The sequence below is a fragment of the Chaetodon auriga genome, chromosome 8 (genome assembly GCF_051107435.1).
Source record: "Chaetodon auriga isolate fChaAug3 chromosome 8, fChaAug3.hap1, whole genome shotgun sequence".
Lineage (NCBI taxonomy): Eukaryota > Metazoa > Chordata > Actinopteri > Chaetodontiformes > Chaetodontidae > Chaetodon > Chaetodon auriga.
The window spans coordinates 12,889,547-12,909,802 of NC_135081.1; the positions used below are offsets into that span (position 1 = coordinate 12,889,547).

A 20,256-nucleotide genomic window follows, 5' to 3' on the forward strand; every position below is an offset into this window, starting at 1 on the left:
CAAATCGAGCACTCTTTACTCAGTTTCACTCAGTTCTTTTTTTTTTAGGTCCAATAACTTGCTGACACTGCAAATACAAACTGGTAGGGAGGATATGTTTGCTTCAGGAAAGACAACCTCATGAGTTGGAGCAGAACTGAGATTTTTTTTTTTCAATAAGAGTTGTGAGTCGTACTGCAGGTATGAAGCATTTGATTCCATTTTATAGATTGTTCTCTAAACATTTAACATCATTTTGCTCGTTTTTGGTAAATGCAGGACATTCACCATTTCTACTTTACAGGTGTATGCTCGTAATTGAGCCGCAGTGTACAGCAGCAGTGCATTTTAACCAGTGATTTAGTTTCTGTCTTTTGCTGTCGTCTCAGGACTGCAGGCTGAGCCTTTAAGGAAGGTACAGTTACAGTCAGCAAAATTCCAGTTTGACATCCTGTGCCAAGATAACAGGATGTCGGTCAGTGTTTATGTGGTGAAGCGTGAGAATATACTACTGTGAGGAGTGGATCTTTCCTAACTGTTAAAAACATCCTCTTCAGGCATAAATATCAGCACCTGGGTATAACCCTTAAATCTGTGCTGTGATGTTCACTGGCGCTGGCAGATTTGACCCCAAAAGCACGACAACATCACAAAGAGCAGGCGGACCCAAATGCAGGAGACATCAGGGAGACGGGATCAAAAGAACTATTTACTGAAAATTAACAGAAACAGGCAATCTGAGCAGACAACAAAGACTGAACTGAAAACTGGACTAAAATCCAAACTGACAAGGGGATGAGGTGCAGGTGAAGAGATGGCTGCAGAAGCTCAGGTGAGGGAAATGAGGTGATGAAACAGGAGAGGAGCTGATTGGCTGGGGAAAACACAGGGAACAGGGCAGGGCTAACGTGGGCGATGCAGGACAGGTGTGGGGAGAAGGTGTGGTGGGAAAAGAAGGCTGGAGAGGAGCACAGGAGGGAAACACGGTGCAAAAAGACAACTAAACCAAGAAAACAGCCAAACCAGGACTGTGATAGAGCCACAGCAGCTGCAAGGAAAGTTCACTTAACAGTTTTTCAACCAAGGTCAAACAGCAGAAGATCAGTCATACAAGCAAACAAACCCAAAGAAGTGTAAACAGGTATCCAAAAGACACAATTCATAAGTGTCTCACCTGCCTTACATTGATTTAGGCTAAGTCATAAAAAAGAGACACAAAATTAATGTTAGACCTGCAATTTTATTGTAAACTTATATATTTCACAAATGTTTGGTACAGCAGTACATAGCAAGGAGACATAATTATTAAGTGCTATTATGAAGGGCCTTTTCTTCATAATATGATGTTCGACTGCAAATTGTCAGTTAGAAAGTTAGGTAATACAGTTTCCTGAAAGTATTCACTGTAAGTCAACTACTCCCACCACTCCCCAACACATTTACTGAACATGCGAAGGCAGGAAATGTCAGCAGCAGCAAAACACAAAGAATGTCTTTGTCAGAAGAGGAGGAATAACAAAAAAAACAAACAAAAAAACCCATAAAAACTATATGCCGTATGTGAGAAATTGATTTGACTTTGGGCCATTTCACTTGCTAGTCATTGCACTGGAGTGTTTCTATAGTATCCCATTTTTGGAGTGAAGGATGACAGACACAGGGCATTGTCTCACATGATCACCAACACAGCACAGAGAAACAGCATTTAAAAATCCAGTTCCAAATAGATGTGTTTATCTGCTCTGACGTGTTTATCAGAGCTGTTTGAAACACCCCTGCGGTTATATTATACTAGATAAACAGAGGAGGACACAGACTGTTTGATATCATCACAACATTTACATGTTATAAAGATAAAAACCTCCAGTTTATATAATAAAAGTACCATAGTTTGATCTGGTTCAGACTTTACAATTCACTGTCTTAGGAACTGTTGAAGCTGTGGACTCCTCATCAGCTGCTTGGAAGAAATGGACCACTGGATGGCAGCAAACTTCCTCCAGCTGAGCAGGGAGAAAACTGAGATCTTGCTTGTAGGTGCTGAAGCACAGACACGGCTCCTGAGTGAGCGCCAGGAGTCCAGATCATTGAAAGCAAGTGTCCTGATTAAAAACCTTAATCATGGATGGTGAATTTTAATGATCATGTCGGTGGCATTACCAAGGTTGCCTATTTCCAACTCCTAGATAAAACTTGTTGTGACTCAACTGCACAAACCAGGACAAAATAAAAAAAAAAAGATAAAAAAGACCGTTGGTATTCATTGAATGTGATGCAAAATCCTCCTCTTAGTTTAGCACTTGTTTGCCTGGCTCCACAAATAATTTAATCTTTTTTTAATGTATAGGACTTAGAACTGTTTTTGTGAGAGATAAAATAGAAATAAATAAAAAAAATGTGAATTTAACTGGACCTATTGTGATGGTGGCGTTTGGTGATTTACCCTCTGACTCCCACCCTGACCCAAACGTACCACCACACCTCATAAGTGGCTTACCATCATGAACTTCTCTCTATCACTGTCCTTTGGGGAAAAAACAACCACCAAGCCATTTTCTCAGGAACTCACCAGATGACAGGCTCTTCATTTTGGAAACAACATGACCTTTTCCTGGGCTACCACATGTCTGCCTGACTTGTGATTTGCCCTTGTGGTGACCACATGTAAGATACCTAGCCCCACATGTGACCTTGGCACTTGTTGAATTCTGTTGTGACTCAGTCTCACAGGTTTCTCAGCTCCAGCCTTTATGGGAGAAAGCACACATTTTTTCACCTGTTATCCTGCAGTGAAAGAATACTTAGCCAGATGGACACGTTTCTCCAGTATTCAACAAAACACATCAGCTAATTGATCATTTATTAAATCAAATACTGGCTAGTGGTCAAAAACACTGGTTAATTGGTCAAATTACCTGTCAGTTACAATTACAACATTATCTGATTATGCAGCCACAATTTATTTTTCATTTCAGTTATTTTTCATTACATAAATGTGTCACATAATTTGTCAATTCTATGCTGTATACTTTTGTCTCATTTGCACGCAGGTGTGAATGTCTCATTGACTCATGACGTTGCCGTGGCAGGTGTTCCTCTTCCTCCTCCTCTTCTCCTGCTCTTTGGGAACTCACAAATGAAAAACATGGTGGCTTCACACTCCACACGACCCCACGCTCCAGTGCTGTGCAGCTCCACGCAGCTGGAGTTTGTGCTGGGAGACACTCTGGAATGTAACTCCTCCTCTGGGCTCCAAGCTGCAAACCCCTGCAGAGGGCTGGAGTCTGCATAAACATAGCTGCTAGTTCCATCCTGCTGACAAAAAAACAAACAAACATAGGAAATAATATTCAGAAATCATTGGGAAATAATTAGAAAGTGACTATAGGTCATTAGTGTTTAACCAGGTTTCAGGAGAATTTGGCCCTCAGTACTCATCCTGCTTCATAAAACAATGGCAAAGAGGAGCGAGAACAGAACCTCCATCTGCTGCAGTGTGTGTGAGTATTATATTCTGATGGGGACCACTTACTGTGTCCTTGCTTTGAGCCTGCACTCCTACGTAAACTCTTGTCAGTCCTGCCTGACTGACATAGTCTGCCATGAGATGGTTGGTGTTGCTGGTTTTTGGCATGGCCAGGGTGCCTCCTCTTAGCTTGCAGTTCATTGAAGCCTCTCTGAACCTCTTGGGCTCCTTGACCAGCAGGTAGTACCTCTCTTCTGTTTCCTTCAGCCCCAAGATGACTGCACAGGACCGGATTACAAGTTAAAGGTCATTAGAAGTTAAGTTATTTACATGTTTTCCGTAATATTCTATGAACTTGTTTTGTTTGCGAAGAGCTTGTATGTGCAAAGCCAAAGTTAAACAAAAATAACGTATTTAGTAACACAAAGTAAAGCAAATCAGAAGCCAGTGGTCCAGTGCAAACCATTTTCTATAGCATCATGTTCAGCCACAGGGTTTGCCAGACCATTGATGTGGCATTATGAATCAAAATAAGAATGTACTTTTTATGATCCCCTCCCACCTGAAATCACACGAAAAGAGCCAGAAAAATAGAGAAAGAGGCTGTGTTGTTGTTGCCAAAGATCATGAAATAACATGCAAGGAGTGAACACAGGCATGTAATTTATTAAAACTGTCACTTGACACACTGTCTTGTGTGCTGAACCACAGACATCGTACCATTCAGCACTCACCATTCTTCACAAACTTGACAGCATTCCTCAGCTTGCCTACGTTGACATCCAGCTGTCCCACCACCTTCCTGTACCTGCCGCAGTCACACGTTGTGCCTGATGGATTAAACAAGGGTCCACATATGATTTGAGTGTGCACAGGATGTAACCGCGAAGAACCTCCTTCCTGCACTATGACTCTGACAGCACCACAGTCTAATAGTGTTAGACGTTACAGTAGAGGACAACTGTGCTTTTCTATTGTATGATTTGATAAAACTGAGAGCCTCTTTGCGGACAAGTCCCTGCCGCTGCATGGCAAAAGCCTCCTCCACCCTCGCCTTGGGTTATTTAAATTCCACTGCAGGATATTTGCCATGCTCCCTGTTGATATGTATTGTCCCTCCTGATGCTCTGCCAGGCCTGTACCGCAGCAGTCTTCTCTGCTGGTTTGTCCCACGGCTGGTTTTCAGCAGGTGAAACACGTGATCAGGTCAGCTGAGGTGAGGTGCTGCATTGGGAACTTCCGTGTTTATGAAATGGGCTATAAAACACACTAAAGTTATAAATCAGCACTTTAACTTCATAGTGATCATTTGATTTAAAGTCCAGTGTGCCAGAATAGAAGGCTCAATAAACACAGGCAATGAAACACAGCATGGTCCTAATATTTTCTGACAGCTGAGTAATACTTAATATTGCTCTGCTGTTTTTCTGCAGCAGGGAGCATCTCCAAGAATGTCTGGAGTCATTTTTCAGGGGCTGGCCACAAACTAATTGTACTCTTTATTGCAATCAAACAAATATAGTGTGCTCAGCTCTACATTTACCGGTTGAAACCCACAAGACTGACTGTTGAGATTTCAGGGAAATACTGACACATTCTCTGTCTTAGGCTGTTTATTTGTAAATGCCAAATTGTTGCAACATCAGCGTGTTGCTCTGAGAGGAGCAGATTAATGATGGATATTGTCACATATAAGACGTAAGAAAAGAGATGTCTGCATGTTATAGACTTACCTGGTTTTCCTTTCAAACCAGAGGGCCCTTCCAGGCCTGTGTCACCTTTATTACCTACAGACAAATAGAAACCACATGTGAGACAATTTTTACAAATACGTCATCTGTGAACCTGGCGATCCACTTTTTCTTGTTTTTCACACCAAATAAAGGATCATATTGTGATGTAGTTACAAAGGCCCACCACCAGATGGCTGTATCATACATAAAACATTTTAAATACAAGCAGGTATAGATTTACTCAAGTCATATTTTAACCTTTTGTAATCCAAATTTCATTGTTCTGAACAGACCATAACATGACACACTTTTTTTTTTTTTTTTTTTGCTTATCACAGTTTATGCATATTAGCGGCACATTGGCTTTCTGTTAATCATTATAAAGCACTTATTAATGCCTTATTCTGCCTGATCATTTTCCTATCTTCAACTAAGAGTTTTCCTCAATAATTTCTTAATTACTGTTTATTGATTGTTAGTAAGGAACTTGTTGTACATAAATTACAATCTCAATAACCTAACCCTGACCCTTGATAACCCTGACTCCCAGAATAAGGCATTAATACCTTACAGTGACTTAAAATGAGCCAGAATGCTATTAGTATGCATGCTAATAAGAAACTAGTTTATGGTGATATAGAGATGTGGGTAAATTCTGCCTTTTGTGTGTGAATGTAATCCAGACCGTATTCACTTATATTTACCTTAACATAAGCTTTATAGAGGGAATGAACTGACGGTTGCAAAATTTGGGGAAGTGGGCTGCAGTACAAACATCACATTAGCCTGGTTTGTATGAGGAAGAACCAGAACAATATTTGATATTAGGTGTGTATTGTAGCTGTACAGTCTGACCAGTTTAGTGATTCTGTGCTGGAATAAACAGTTTCAGTTTGAGCACAAAAAATGTTGAAACATTAATGAGAAGTGAGAAGTGAATATATTTGACTTCAGACTTGACTTATTATGCTGTTTCCAGCATAGAAGCTCTGTGGATTATTAAAATAAAATCTGACCAAATACGCAATACAGTGTCGCCTCTAGGGTACAATTCCCCCTAAACGGTCTTGCTGCAGTTAGTTGGTTGGTTTTCCACATGAATTCACTAATTACCCATGGTTTTATAGTTTATAGCTTTAGATAGTTGTTCTTTGGCCCAAGGATAATGGACACTCTGTACATGCGCTAATAATAAGCAGACATATGCACAGAATTATAGCAAATACACAAGATACTGCCTCATGTGTCATAATAATTGGGAATGAACTTACCTCATGTAGACATAGAAATTAACTATTTTCTCTCATATGATCAACATTGGCAACAAGAGTAACTGAATTTTAGTTCGACATTCGCCTTGAAAATGTGTTTTTTTCCCTCAGGTGTTTCATGAACTACAGGCGCTCAGGATCAAAGGAAATCCAAAGCTGTGACCTCACTCCTTTGCCTGAGATGGCTGATCCACAGCCACTTTCCTGTAAGTGCATTAAACATAATGAATACTGAGAAAAGTGAATGCGTAGAAAGGCAGGGGAACATGGCCGCTCATAAAAATAAAAATAAAGATAGAAATTGTTTCAGCCACCCTGGGCAAAGTAACTGAGTGACATCATTCTGTAGGATTATGTTTCCTTCTATCTTTGGATGTGATAACTTAAAACATAAAAGAAGTGCGGGGAAAATCTGTACTTTTTAAAGAAAAACTGCAGTTGGCTTGAAGAAATTCCTCCCTGTGTGTATTAGTCTTGGGACTAATTAAGTCTGCTGATTTGTGTAGAAATATCCATTTGACTTCTTTTAATGTTTAGAGTCTGTGGTTCTGGAGCAGCTGTCCAAGCTGAGGAGGACTTCAGGGAACTATATTTCTTCTTTTAGGCAATTACTGTGAAAAGTCATTAAGATCTTGTCAAACCTCACAGCTACAATTTATTTTTGACCCTTTTTGTCACCCGTTGTTGACAACGGAAAAAGATTCATGTCACAGGAACAAAGACACATTTATAGACTTGTCGGCTATAAAGTTCATCAATCTTTCTCTCGTGATTTTTAAAGGACACTGAGGGTTGAAAGCTTTCTGTCTCTCTCATTTGATCACTGTATGCTGTCCTGTATGCGTAGAGAAACATGAACTCAAAATTAAATTTATTATTATTTTTTTTTTGTCGTACCCATGTCCCCAATAGGCCCCATCTTTCCTGTGTGGCCCACTTCTCCATCAAGGCCCGTCTCTCCTGGCACTCCTGGGGAAAAAGACAAAGAATGACCAAAGGTGAGAAGATGAGGAGGAGGAGGAGGAGGAGGAGGAGGAGGAGGAGGAACATATGGAAAGGACTAGACGCACTTAAGATAAAGACATCTCGTCATGTCAGTGTTTCATAATATACACAAAAGAAAGCAAATATGGTCGACATCACTGTTTTTCTATCATTCAGGTTTCTCATATTCTTAGAATAATGTTTTCATGGCTTTCATCTTTTTTCTTTTGTTTTCTCTTCTCTTTTGTCTTCTTTGTTTCAAGCCTGATCAACATAATCGCGTGCTCTCATCTCGTCGTCTCGAGAATTGTCTCTACGAGCCCTGAGGTTTTTTACAACGACCGCTGCATAGTTTGGTTCCTAAATTGACGCTGTAGTTGTTATTATTAGTATGCCAGTAAATAAATTAGAGGAAAAAATGCTGATTTATTTCGAGCACTAACCAAAGCACTTTGTGTTGAGAGGCTGTTTGCGGGGTGATGATAGTTTGTGAGGAAGTGAGCATTGTTGCAGGATATGGTTTCACCAAAGTGGAACATGGAAATGCATGCGATTATTGTTTATTTGTGTATTTTCATTGTTTTTCAGAAAAATGTTCTGATGCACAGAGCATGAGTTGGAGAATCCAGTCCAGTTAAGGGTGCTCAGAGGGGAAGGAGGATCATCGTGGACGTTACAGTGAACGTGTAGGACAGAAAATATCAGACTGAGGGAGAGAGATTGTGTACATGGCTCACTCTGTGTGTGTGTGTGTGTGTGTGTGTGTGTGTGTGTGTGTGTGTGTGTGCGTGCGCACGAGTATGGGAAAACTACAGAGCAGTCTGAGGCTTCCTGCCAGCGCTTGAATGAGTATTTCCTCAGGAAACTATTCAACTGGAAATTGATGGTGTTTGAAATACTAAGTGACGCACTGGAGAAGCCTATTGCTATTAGAGGGATTGGCCACACACACACACACACACATGCACACACACACACGCACACACACACACACACACACACACACACACACACACACACACACACACACACACAAACAGCCAGCTATTCACTTCTATTTCCCACTCATGTTGATTTTCTACTTGATGATTTGTGAGAAGTGTTGGCGAAAGGTGTGAGGTCTTATGGATTGTGTGAGGTCTGGTACAAGTTCTGGCCTATGGGAAACATCACTATTTCACTATAATCTGTGTGCAATTTTTGCACAATTTTCAGCATGAATGCCTGAGAAGCTGCATCACAAAGTAAATATTTTGACAGTACTGACCTGAGAACTGATTGTGGTAAGTGATTATAGGTGTTTGCTTTTAGCTATATAGAGAAATTGAATCTGTTGGTATCTTGTTATTCCTTTAGTGTCTATAAAAGTTGACTAATGTTGTTTTTGCAGTGCTTATGCTTGCCAGTTAAACCGTCTATCTCAACGTCCAGATAACAGTCCTTGCTATCACTGCAGTCGCTCTTTATAATGGCCAACCCCTCCAACTGGTTTAACGTCTGGATTCTCCAGCAGCTGGAGGATAAAGGAGGTGGAGGGCACATTTTTCATTCCAATCACGGAGCCTAAGACACATTTCAAATAACAAAAACACAAGAGCTTAAAATGCTAAGCAGACCTTAGATCAGAGCAAATATGAATGCTGGTATTTCTGCTTTACCACTGAAAACCACTGAAAAACGTTACCAGCAGTGTTAAGTAAAGCACAATTAACAAATGCAGAAAAACAGCCCAACTGTTTGTTGACGTCAACAAGCTCGGTGCAACAAATTGTTTTTGTTGCCCACCAGAGTATTCACAGTCATGTATTCCCTTTTAACATTCCAAAATTAAGCAACTGTTTCCTGTAAAACAGTTTAAATTAAGACAGGGAATACATGCGTCATCTGTTGAGCTGTAGACTTACTTACAAAGTCATCATAGGAACTTGTATTCATTCCTACAATAAGCATACACACAGAAAAACCATAATGATCGGGTTTGCTATACAGTTGAAAAACATCTACAGAGTTCAGAAGTTGAAAAAAGGTTCACATACATATACTTTTTTTCTCTTCTTTACACTTTCGGAAAAGACTCAATCATTCCTGGCATTTGTCTCTGACACAGTCTGATGAGAGAGGTGTGTGTTTGTTGTTGTTAAGTGTGTGCATCTATGTGTGTGTGTGTGTGTGTGTGTGTGTGTGTGTGTGTGTGTGTGTGTGTGTGTGTGTGACGACCTCTGTGCGAAATGATTTAATAAAACAAACATCTGCAGAGAACAAGAGGGCAGCCAGGAAGCAGTGCTTTTACACAGTGTATGTGTGTATATACAATTATGTACTGTGTGTTTTTATGTCTACTATGCATATGCACATCTGACTCCTTGCTTGCATGCCTGTACATACAGTGTGTGTGTGTGTGTGTGTGTGTGTGTGTGTGTGTGTGCAGACATCTGTTGTGTATATGATATGGCCAGTTGGTTGGCCAGCTAGTCTACCAGCCCAGTTGGAACGCACATAGCGAAGCGGGACGCCGCTGCTTTCCTCAGCAGTAATTAACAAGTCTGCTTCCTCCATAGAAACGCAGCGGTGCAGGTCTGTCTGTCTGTCTGTCTGTCTGTCAGGGCAAAGCAGGCCTCTGCATCTGCTGCACAGCAAAGGAAAGTCTAGAGCAGGAGAGGCAAAAGCTGCTGCCAGGGCAAAGTCATGCAGGCTGTCTGGGAGCTCACAGGGCAGAAGCTAAAATATGGTATGTTTTTCCAGGGTACAGCAGCCATGTCAATGACACTTTTGAGTTATAGACGGGTGAAGTCAGACCTTATGCTTCTGTGCAAACATACAGAAGATGTGACGCCTTCCCACACATTACTTTTGCTGTTTTTTTTTTATTTTTTTTCATGCTTTCAGTTGTCTTTAGGCCTTGTTACATATGTTTCAAGCATGCTTTTTCAGTAATACTGCTCGTACATGTATTCAAAATTAAATGTATGTTACTGGGAAGTGGCTATTTTTTGTGCTGTGTGGTAGTAAAGTAGACTTATTTGTTGATCAGATCTTGCACCAGTAGAGAAGGGTACAGCAAAAACTGTTCTGTCCTGCTTCAGAGTACAGGGTTATTTCTTTCAAATTCTTGAACCAAGGGAAACTTTACTGGAATGAAGTGATGTTATCTCCTCTCACCAGCAGAGTTTTTTGTAACCAAAATAGGACTTGAGGGCTGAATATGACGCCAAACGTCTTGTTAGGCTAACAATCCAAAAAAGAAGCATTGTGTTTGGCTCCAGCTGCGTCATTGTGTGAATATTAATCAGCCGAACGTTGCAAAGTTTAGTGCAACCACAATCAACACCAAGCAATGCACCGTCAGCTACAGTTTCTCCCTGTCACTGTTTGTCGACCACTCTCAGTTCCACGTTTCTTTTTCAAGTTGTGTCTCATTCTGCTGTGACTCATCAAGTCATCCAGCTAATGTGGGTGTCATTAAAACAGACCTGGAGTCACTGTGATTATGCTAACATTTGTCCACTGCATCATCCTCAACCGCAGTCTGATAACAAACCTCATTTTATTTGGACTGTAACGCTGGCCTTAAAGGGGAACGCCACCATGTTCACAGGTCTTGGGGAGAAATAGTACATGTGTGGAAAAAGTTGTAGAAAACTTTTTGTTGAGAGTGATGTCACTTGGTTGAGGCTGAAGTTGAAAATGAAAAAAAAAAAAAAAAAATTTGCTGTGTGAGAGTGACCTCTGAGTTTAGCCTTCTGTAGCTCACTCTGCACCTCTGCTTGAGGCTAGCAGTCCAAGGCTACATCAACCGCTCCCAGCATATCACACCTGAATCACTGACGTGTCAGTGATTGAGTTGCATTGTGGGTAATGTAGGCGTCAGGGTTTGAATATTATAGCTCTGGTTCAGCTGCATCAGTTTTCCTACAATGTTGTGAGAGTGCAGTGTTAAATCGGTGGAGCAGCATACATTTAAGAAGGACGTGTTTCATCTTGTCTTTGTCCCTAGTCAAACCATTCATGGATAAATAAATTGTGAGGCAACCTCCATTCCCCCCACCATAAACAGCATTTGTATACAGATAGATGAATGCTAGATACCTGGAAGTCCTGGTGGTCCATCCTTACCCAGTTTTCCCAGATCTCCCTCCTCACCAATCTCACCTTGGTCTCCTGGATTAAAAAAGGAGAGACAGTTAAGGTTAAAGTGTGAAAGGGGATTTGATATACTTTAGTAGAGCATGTTTCCCAATATGTCATACACAAGTCTGTTTAGTCGGGTCTGTCAGAGGCATGCTAGTAAGATACCTGAATATATGTAGCAGTGTATACAGCTGGTTTACGTTCCCAATGTGACAGGGATTAAATCTGCATATTCCCACTCACCGCTGGCATGGATGAAAACCATCACAGGATGATGATACATTATCGAAACTAACAATTGGCCAAGCACAACAACAGCACTGTGTTGGGTTAGTGAGTGTTTGTGTGCAAGATTCAATGCAGGCCCAGTTGCGGGTTTGGAAGTCCTACTGTAGAGTCAAGTTTGAATGAACTGTGGATGTTTATTATCATTTTTTTACTCTTCATATTCCATTTCAATATATCCAAGGCGCATTCATTTTCAAAAACACAATAGCTCCTTTTAGCACAAGTCTAGCTGTAACCCTGTCTCCCAGAAATTCTGTTTCTATACAGCTAATTTACATTCATAATTGTGTTGTGCTGACAAACGTAATTGCTGCCTAGATTATGTTCAGAGTCAACGTTTGTTTGAGTAAATGAAACACTACATTTATGTACCGTGGTGGAGTCACGGAGAGGTGGCTGGGGTCGATGGCAGGCGTACAAAGTGCAGGACTGTAACACCAGAATTCAGGGTTCACGTCCAGAGTGTGGTCAGTTTTAGGCAACAAAAGCAGTTTGGTTAATGTTCGGGGAAGATTGTGATTACTCCTGACTTTTTCTGTATTAAAATAGACTATGATCTTTCCCTGACAAGTGCTGTCAGAGCCTAAATGTCACCATAAAAAAGTTGAATAATGCTGTGGTCACTGCGAGTGGAGAATGCAGTGCGAGATTGTCTGTTTTAGTGGAAAAGAAATGACATTTTTGCAACTTGCAAGGTACATTAATTAACAGTATTTCCTCGTTACGTTAATAGAAAACATAATTCAGTCTGCATTATGTAGTTTTTAAAAGCAGTTAGTGGGGGCAAATCTGAGCTCTTCTGGTAGGTTGTTCCGACAGTGGACGGCATAATAACTCAATGCAGCTTCACCATGTTTTGTTCTTACTTTAGGAATAGTTAGCACAGCTTTACAGATTAGCTAAGAGGCGTAGGTGGTTCACATGAGAGAAGGAAGTCAGAAATGCATTTTGGCTCTAAAACCATTTCAAGATTTTTAGACAGCCAGCAGTAGCTTGAAGTCACTTCTGTGACTGACTGACTGACTGGTTGGTGTAGTTTGTTCATTTTTCTTATTTGAACCTACTTGAGATGGCGGCATGACTTTCTAAATCCTGTTTGGACATGTATACTTGATATCTTGTAATAATTTTAAGATGGTTAGGCAAGCCAATGATGGTTATTGACTTGATATAACGGCTCAATACACATTAGAATCAATAAGGAAGAGATTTCTAACTTTTTTTTTTTTTTTTTTTTTTTTACTGAAAAGAGTTAAGATGAACATCCACATTTAGCCTCGACACAACACAGTTTACAGAGTTGAAATATCTCTGGTGGGTCCACTGCTTGAGAGCTCTTGGCAAGACATCTTGGGAGGTTTTCAGAGTGTCTGTTAGAGCTGTAATTTTGCCCCGGTTGTTGATGCCAACAGCATTTTATATCTTTTTAAGTGCTGGGCTTTGAAATGAAGGACTGTAACAAACCCCCTCTATTAGCCTGGAGGAGTACTTAGGAAAATTGATTATTCAATTCTGCACACTGTGTAGATATTTCAAGTAACCTAAATCACTGCAATTTCAAGTATTTCTGCCTGCATGACATTATTCCCTTTTCTGGACTACTGAAATGAAACCATGTGGAGAAAATTTACCAATATGCCTCCTTGTTTTGTTAAGGTGTCAAATCACAGAGAGATTTCCCGCACCAAATCCAGTATACTCTGGCAGCATGTTAGACTGCAGTAGGACCACTTTATGTGACAACAGTGAGTAAAAGCGAGTTCAAGTGGAGCCAGGGACAAAGTGTTTTTCTCACATCTCAATAAAAAATAAAAAGTCAGTAAATCTATTTAAAAACACTGAAGTCAAAGTACCAGTAAATGCAATAAAAGTATGTTTGTTGAAAAGTAAAAAAAAAAACAACAAAAAAACAAAAAATGGTTCTGCGGATTTTTTTTTCAGTGTATGAAACAAAAAAGCACGTCCCTCACCCACTCACATACGCAGACATGAGAATGCACACACTCAGAGGCCGACTCTGGTCAGTCCTATCTGGGATGAGTCTTGTACAAATAATCACTTTGGTTTAGTGGCAGCTGTCTAAATACACACTGGCACAATGGAACTTTCTTACAAGTACACAAAATTCAGAGGAAAGCTGACAAAAGATGTGCTCACTTTCTGTTGCATGTGCATGATGTCAGTGTTGCCTCTTGACTTTTCTCATGCTCCCACTTGACTTGATAGTTCAGCAACTAAAAAAATAGCAAGCTGAAATACATTTTCTATGTTCAAGAACTGTAACAATCAAACCAAAGCCTCTTTAACACTGATATATACGTATATATATTTTACTTTTTCACTTGACAGACCTTCAGTTCTTGTGTGTTGACTCCTGAGGAAACGTCACTCTAACTTTCTAAAGTCATGTTTTCAGTCGCGTGAATGGAGCTGAAAAAATGGTGCTTAGCTTAACTGTTTATTTTATTAGGTCTGTCTGTCTGAATCAGCAGGGGAACAAGCTACTGGATGTTGTAAAATGGAAAACACACACAGGGAGGCATTCCCTCCAAAAGACTATGGGGTAGCAGACTGCTAGCTAATAAACTGCAGGACATTACATGCTTGGTACCTTCATCATCAGCTCTGTAAACCCTGGAGCATATTCGGGGTGTTTCCTCAGAATTTTCCACTAGACTTTTTAATCTGATGCTTATACATGTATTTGCATTGTCAGGACACTCATTTACATTTACTATGAAGTCATAAACTTAATTAGTCTTATCTCCGACAGTATGAACAAACAAACAGTGGAGATTGTGAGAACCCAAGAACCCGAACAGTATTTGTTTATGTAAATATGAGCTGTACATATATGATTAGACCTTTTTCCAGACCATTTGTGTGTTTGGAGAAATCTTTGCAATTCTAAATGATGTTTTAAGTTTGCAATTATCAAGCACACATATCTCACTCATAGCACATTCGGAGACATACGGTACCTTTAGCTCCGGGTAGGAGGGTATTGGTGCAGACTTCTGTAGAGGCAGAAATGTAGTTGACAATGGCTGCAAACACACAGAGCGCCAACAGTCCCATCATTTCTCAGTCATTGCTGAGCGCCGAAGACGATGCTGATTTGTAGGCTTGCAAGTATTCACCAGCACCAGTAAGTAAGTATCTCATGTGCTGGGATGCGCGTACTGACTAATGAGCGAACATGCAGCATTTAGGGTCAGAACAGAGCTGTGCTGTTGTTTATAGAACACACACACACACACACACACACACACACACACACACACACACACTCTTGTTTATAGAATCTTATCAGTTACTTGTCATAATGTCAAACAACCCTTAACAGAGTACTGCATTCCTCTATGTCTTGCCCGTTGGACTTTGAAGCTTCCTCGCAGTTCATAACATAATTTTTTTTAGATACAACATTGTGAGATCCATGGAAGAAGAGCAGCAGGGGACAAATACAATATTGTGTATTTATTTTCATTTATTATGCTAAATAATCGAATAAAACAGTTTTTTGGCTCTTGGGAATGGCATTGCTATCCACAGAGGCGATGTGATAAATAAAGAAGGGCAAACTAATGATTCATTAATGTCTGAAATCAGTGGAATTTTCTGATAAATCGAGTGAAAAATCATGTAAATATTTTGGCTGAATGGTGAGTGCACAGCATGTAATATTAAACAGGGCTGAGTCAGAAGCGATTTTGGTGTTTTCTTATCAGCACCTCGTGGCCTGCAAATTTTTTCCTCTCTCCTCCTCCTCCTCTTGTCTTTTACTCTTCCTCCCACCCTTCAGACCACAAACCATTTAGTGGGAGAGGTTTACGCTTACACACGCACGCGCACACAGAAACAAACACAAACATGTACATTATGTACATGCACACACAGACAAGCCCCCCCCCCCCGAAAAAAATAAGATGCTAAAAGTGTCCATGCACAAAAACAAAAATGCACACACACAAACACACACACAGACAGATTCTTGCATAATTGCATCCTCTGGTTTGTCACTATGTGGTGAAAACATACAGGGATTAGAGGGTTTGGAGGCCTCAGAGGGACGGAGAGAAAGGAAAGGAGGGTGGGTGGCAGAAAATTAGAAAAGAGACAGAAAGAGAGTCACAAAGCGGGTGAGAAAGTGAGAAGAAATGAGGAATAATTACAGAAGATGACACAGAAGAAGACAGAGCAAGGAACAAAGAGGGTGAGGAAGAGCGTGTGGTCAAAGCCACATGTGTTGGCACAAAGAGGGATTTCCTTATTGAAGAGTGTTGCTTGTTTGGACGTCTAAAGCTCTCCATCAGTACGGCAAGTCATGGGGGCGTTAGTATATTCTGGTTTTGAAGCACGGGGGGGGGGCTGATGTTATCCAAAGAGGAATAATTGAAAGAGAAACCAGGAAGATTCATCTTAATCAGACGTCAGCTATTTCTCCCTGAGGGACAGAGTTGGCCACTTGCATCCATTTGAGGGTTTTGTCGCCTTTATTGTGGTTATAATGTTGTTTGCATTTACAGACAAAAATCTTTCAAATACATCCAGATTTGGCTGCAGAATTACAGCATTTATTTTACTGCTCACAGTCAAGTTACAGCTTATTTCAACTGCTTCAAAGGCTGTGGAAGTTATATATGGATGGAAATTATATAAGCCTGTTAAACAGTCACCGTCATTAATCAATTCTTGTTGCTGATTATAATGTTTGTTTCTTTTGGATTATCTTTGAAAATCATTTTAAACCACACACACACACACACACACACACACACACACACACACACACACACACACGGGCTTGAAAATATTTCTCACTAGATATCAGTGAGAGACTGACAATGAAACATTTTTTTTGGCTTCTGCCACTGTTTGCTCCAAGCTTCAAAGTCTACATCATTCCTGCTGAGGAATTTGCTGCTGTTGAGAGCTTTGTGTTTTGGTACAAGAAGGCTCTTTTATGGCTCAGGCTTTTGGTGTTGCTGAGCATAACTGGCTAGCTGGTGTGGCTAGTGTTCAGTCACGATTCAACAGAATCAACCAGTGCCAACAACATGTCTTTGTGTGGCCAACATGGTGCCAAAGATTTGTATGTCGTCGCTAAAGAGGAGTGTGGGATTGGCTCATAATTCTTAATGGGTTCATCGCTACGAGGGACACCTCGCACATACAAGTACTCAGGTGATTCTTTGATTGTTAATATAAAAATGTAGAGCTGTGGAGCCAGTTGATGTGGCTCAGGACAGGGGCCTTCCTTTGGAGGTTTTCCAGGCAAGTTCAACTGGTAGGAGACCCCATTGTAGACACACTGGGGAGATTATCATAGGTGTACTGATGTCAGAGCAAAAAATATTCACAGTTTGCATTGTCCAAACACCACAAAGCAGCCTCTTGAACTTGGCCAGCTTATGCCACATCCACAGCCTGCAGGAAATGAAAGCTAGCTTAGCTACATTTTCAAAGCCTGTTAGATGAGCGTGACGTCTGCCTGCACTAATTTCTTCTCAGGATGGATGTTTTGAATGCAGCTTCATTTCCTCGGCACAAGTAAGTAAATGATTCAAAACACACTTGAGTTCATTGGCCTATACTGCTGGTGTCACGTAATGCTACTTAGCTGGCATCATAGGTGCACTCCAGTACTTAAACAAATAGCACTACACCTCTGGAGATTATATAGCTCATCTCATCTGGGAGCAGCTAAGTATAAACTGGAAAACAATACAGGGAGAGAGACGTCTGGACTACTCTGCTCAGCCTGCTGCCATTGTGACCCAGCCCTGTGTAACAGGCAGAGGGATGGATGTTAACAGGGCGTTGTTGTAAAAGAGCATGTATGCTCAGCCAACCTGCCCTGTGTGAATAATGGTTGAATAAATGAGACAAATAGATTATATAACAAGCTCACATGTATAGTAGTAGATAGTGTATGTGTGTGTGTGTGTGTGTGTGTGTGTGTGTCTGTACCATCAGTTATTAATCAGCCGTTCAATTTGTCTGGACTTTCTCTGCTATCCTGTTTCAGTTGAGGCCTGGAAAAGTGCAGCGTTCCTACTCTGTATCCACACCACACACACATTCACGCACATGCATGCATACGCGCGCACACACACACACACACACACACACACACACACACACACACAGAAATGCATGCACACAAACACACATATATACATAGGAACAACCCTGGTATCCTGAAGGCTAATTGTTTACATGTGGTTTAGATTGCGTCCTCTAATTAAGAAAGTGATTCACACTCCTGGATTGAGGGTTGACTCCATAGTGGTAACCACACCACAAAACAACCCTGTTTTCTCTGTTGCTTCAAAACCCCATTTACAACACTGGAAGTACCATCTGTATTTTAAAACACCAGAGTAGCATAAACTGCCCACATGTGTGTCAGTGACAAATCCGTCAACAGCAACTTCAGCATATAAAATGTTTACCTAACCTCTGCTCTGAACCACATTCATTTACTGGAGAGCGTAAATGTCATAATTGGCCCAGTAACGGCTGTGGAAGTGACTGCGCTGCCAGTGTTTCCTGATATTTACTGGGGATTCTTTCTCGGGAAAGCAGCAAGGCACGCAACAAACAGGAGTGACAGCCAAAGTTGCACACTGAGTGATGTGCCTCTTTGCTTTTATGATTTCACTTTTCTGAGGAAGTGAGTCAGATGATTTTCACCATCATTGAACGATCCTCACCAGGAATCAATTATAGTCGTGTTTCAGTTTGCTTCGGCGCTTAATCGTCTGTGTGCCCTGACGACTTCCCTAGCAGTCCCCCCTGAACACTGGTGGTCTTGGTACTCAGTAGTGCTGTCTCTAAAAAACCTCAAATGAGTGGTTTTGTTACAAAATCTGAAATTCAACAGTTTAAAACACTGACAAGTAGTAGTTGCTGTTGACAGCAAAATACTGGGATGGTACTAAAAAGCAAATTAAGGATAACTTCAGTTAGCAGTCACAGTAATGCCTTTTCCATCGAGATTTTCTTGACTCAGCAAATGCTAATTTGTTTCCCAACAAGCCAAGAGCTTGCACCCTGTAAAAAGGTGTTTCTTATCCTATGATGTTTGTTGTTGAAATTCATCCAGCAAACCAACAAGCATCCAGTTGTGGCTTGGATGGAAAAAACTGGTGAAGGAAGCTAATATTAGATGTTGAACATTGTACGTGTGAAACAGCAGTATTCATGGGGGTAGAAGCGTCTGTGGTTTCAAAGTATTGACTAATGTATTTTTCTCTAAAATAAACAGATAACATTCTTAGAGATAAAATTTGAGATGCTTTTACTTCCGAGCACCTGAACAAATCACGTCAGGCAGGTACAGCAAATAAACGCAAATGCATTGATTCACATTACACATGAGGGTAGAAGTCTGTCTGTATCAGTCTATATCCAGGCCTTGGGCAAGCCTGACGCACCAATTTTGTGGAAAGACCCTCTCAGTGTGGTTAGAAAAACACATTCACTTCCCAGCGTCCATCTGAAAACTCATCTCTTTGTCTTTTCCCATGAAACACTCCTCCCACAGGATGAGTTCCCCTTTTTACTCACTGTGATTTCTTTCAAAAACAAATAAAAGAAACCATAGTCCAACATGAGTGTTAGTAAAATAAGCAAACTCACAGAATATTTGTTGCTGTCGACACTTCATGTCTGGCCTGGGTGTGAACTGCATCACTGGGCACAGATGTCCACAGCAAATCTTAAGTCTTTGTCTATTGTTAGGCACTTTGCAGTGATGAATACAACAGCTTTCAACTTAAAAATATACAACAACAACAACAACAACAGCCTTACAAGAACAGACCAGAATAGAGGACAGAACTCATGCAAGTGCACAAAAATAACTGACAGTATATATAACAGTGTCGTACACGGAGAAGCCAGTGCTTGACACACAGCTGTGACAGAGATTGTCAAAAAACCCAGTAAGTCTGCGCACTCCTTACGAAATATGAAAAAATAGCAGTCAATGCCAGCAGCTAATGTTCCAAATGCCACCCATACGTTATTATTTATCTATTTTTTGGGATTCTGCGTTTTTAAGCCACTTACTCTGTTCAAGGTCACGTGCTCTGATAGGCGGATGAAGCCTATCCGAGCACAAGCTGGACAAGAGCCAGAGCACGCCCTGTAGATTGGCAGCCTATTACACAGAAAAGGTGGAGCAGTTCTCTGGCATTCTGGGGACAAACTGAAAGCACATGTCCTGAAGAACTGTTCTCGCATTCAGCAGAAACATCTAAGCGTTCATCAGAGAGCACCAGTGGGTAGCATCAAGACCAGTCCAGCCTTTAAACTAGATTCAGCTGATGACATGCACATGGAGCAAAGCAAAGGTGGTCCTGAGCATGTGCTTGTGGTGGATTACTTCACGTATTTT

General features: G+C 40.9%; 1 protein-coding gene across 1 annotated transcript; it reads right to left on the reverse strand.

The window, feature by feature from the left end:
* Positions 1–3,048: 3,048 nt before the first annotated feature.
* On the reverse strand, positions 3,049–14,930 carry colec10 (collectin sub-family member 10 (C-type lectin)). Its single transcript, XM_076738007.1, has 7 exons — positions 14,831–14,930; positions 11,520–11,591; positions 7,347–7,418; positions 5,179–5,232; positions 4,180–4,275; positions 3,512–3,723; positions 3,049–3,291 (listed from the first exon to the last, which is right to left on the reverse strand). Exons 1-7 carry the CDS (start codon positions 14,928–14,930, stop codon positions 3,049–3,051), a joined length of 849 nt encoding a protein of 282 aa, XP_076594122.1.
* Between the last annotated feature and the right edge of the window lie 5,326 nt (positions 14,931–20,256).

Excerpts from the sequence above, each read along its gene's own strand:
- colec10 (XM_076738007.1), bottom strand. The coding sequence starts at position 14,930 with ATGATGGGACTGTTGGCGCTCTGTGTGTTTGCAGCCATTGTCAACTAC. Across the intron at positions 3,724-4,179 it reads TGTCAAGTTTGTGAAGAATG|TCATCTTGGGGCTGAAGGAA; the intron begins GTGAGTGCTGAA and ends GGTCCTGTGCAG. Across the intron at positions 3,292-3,511 it reads AGGCTCAAAGCAAGGACACA|GATGGAACTAGCAGCTATGT; the intron begins GTAAGTGGTCCC and ends TTTTGTCAGCAG.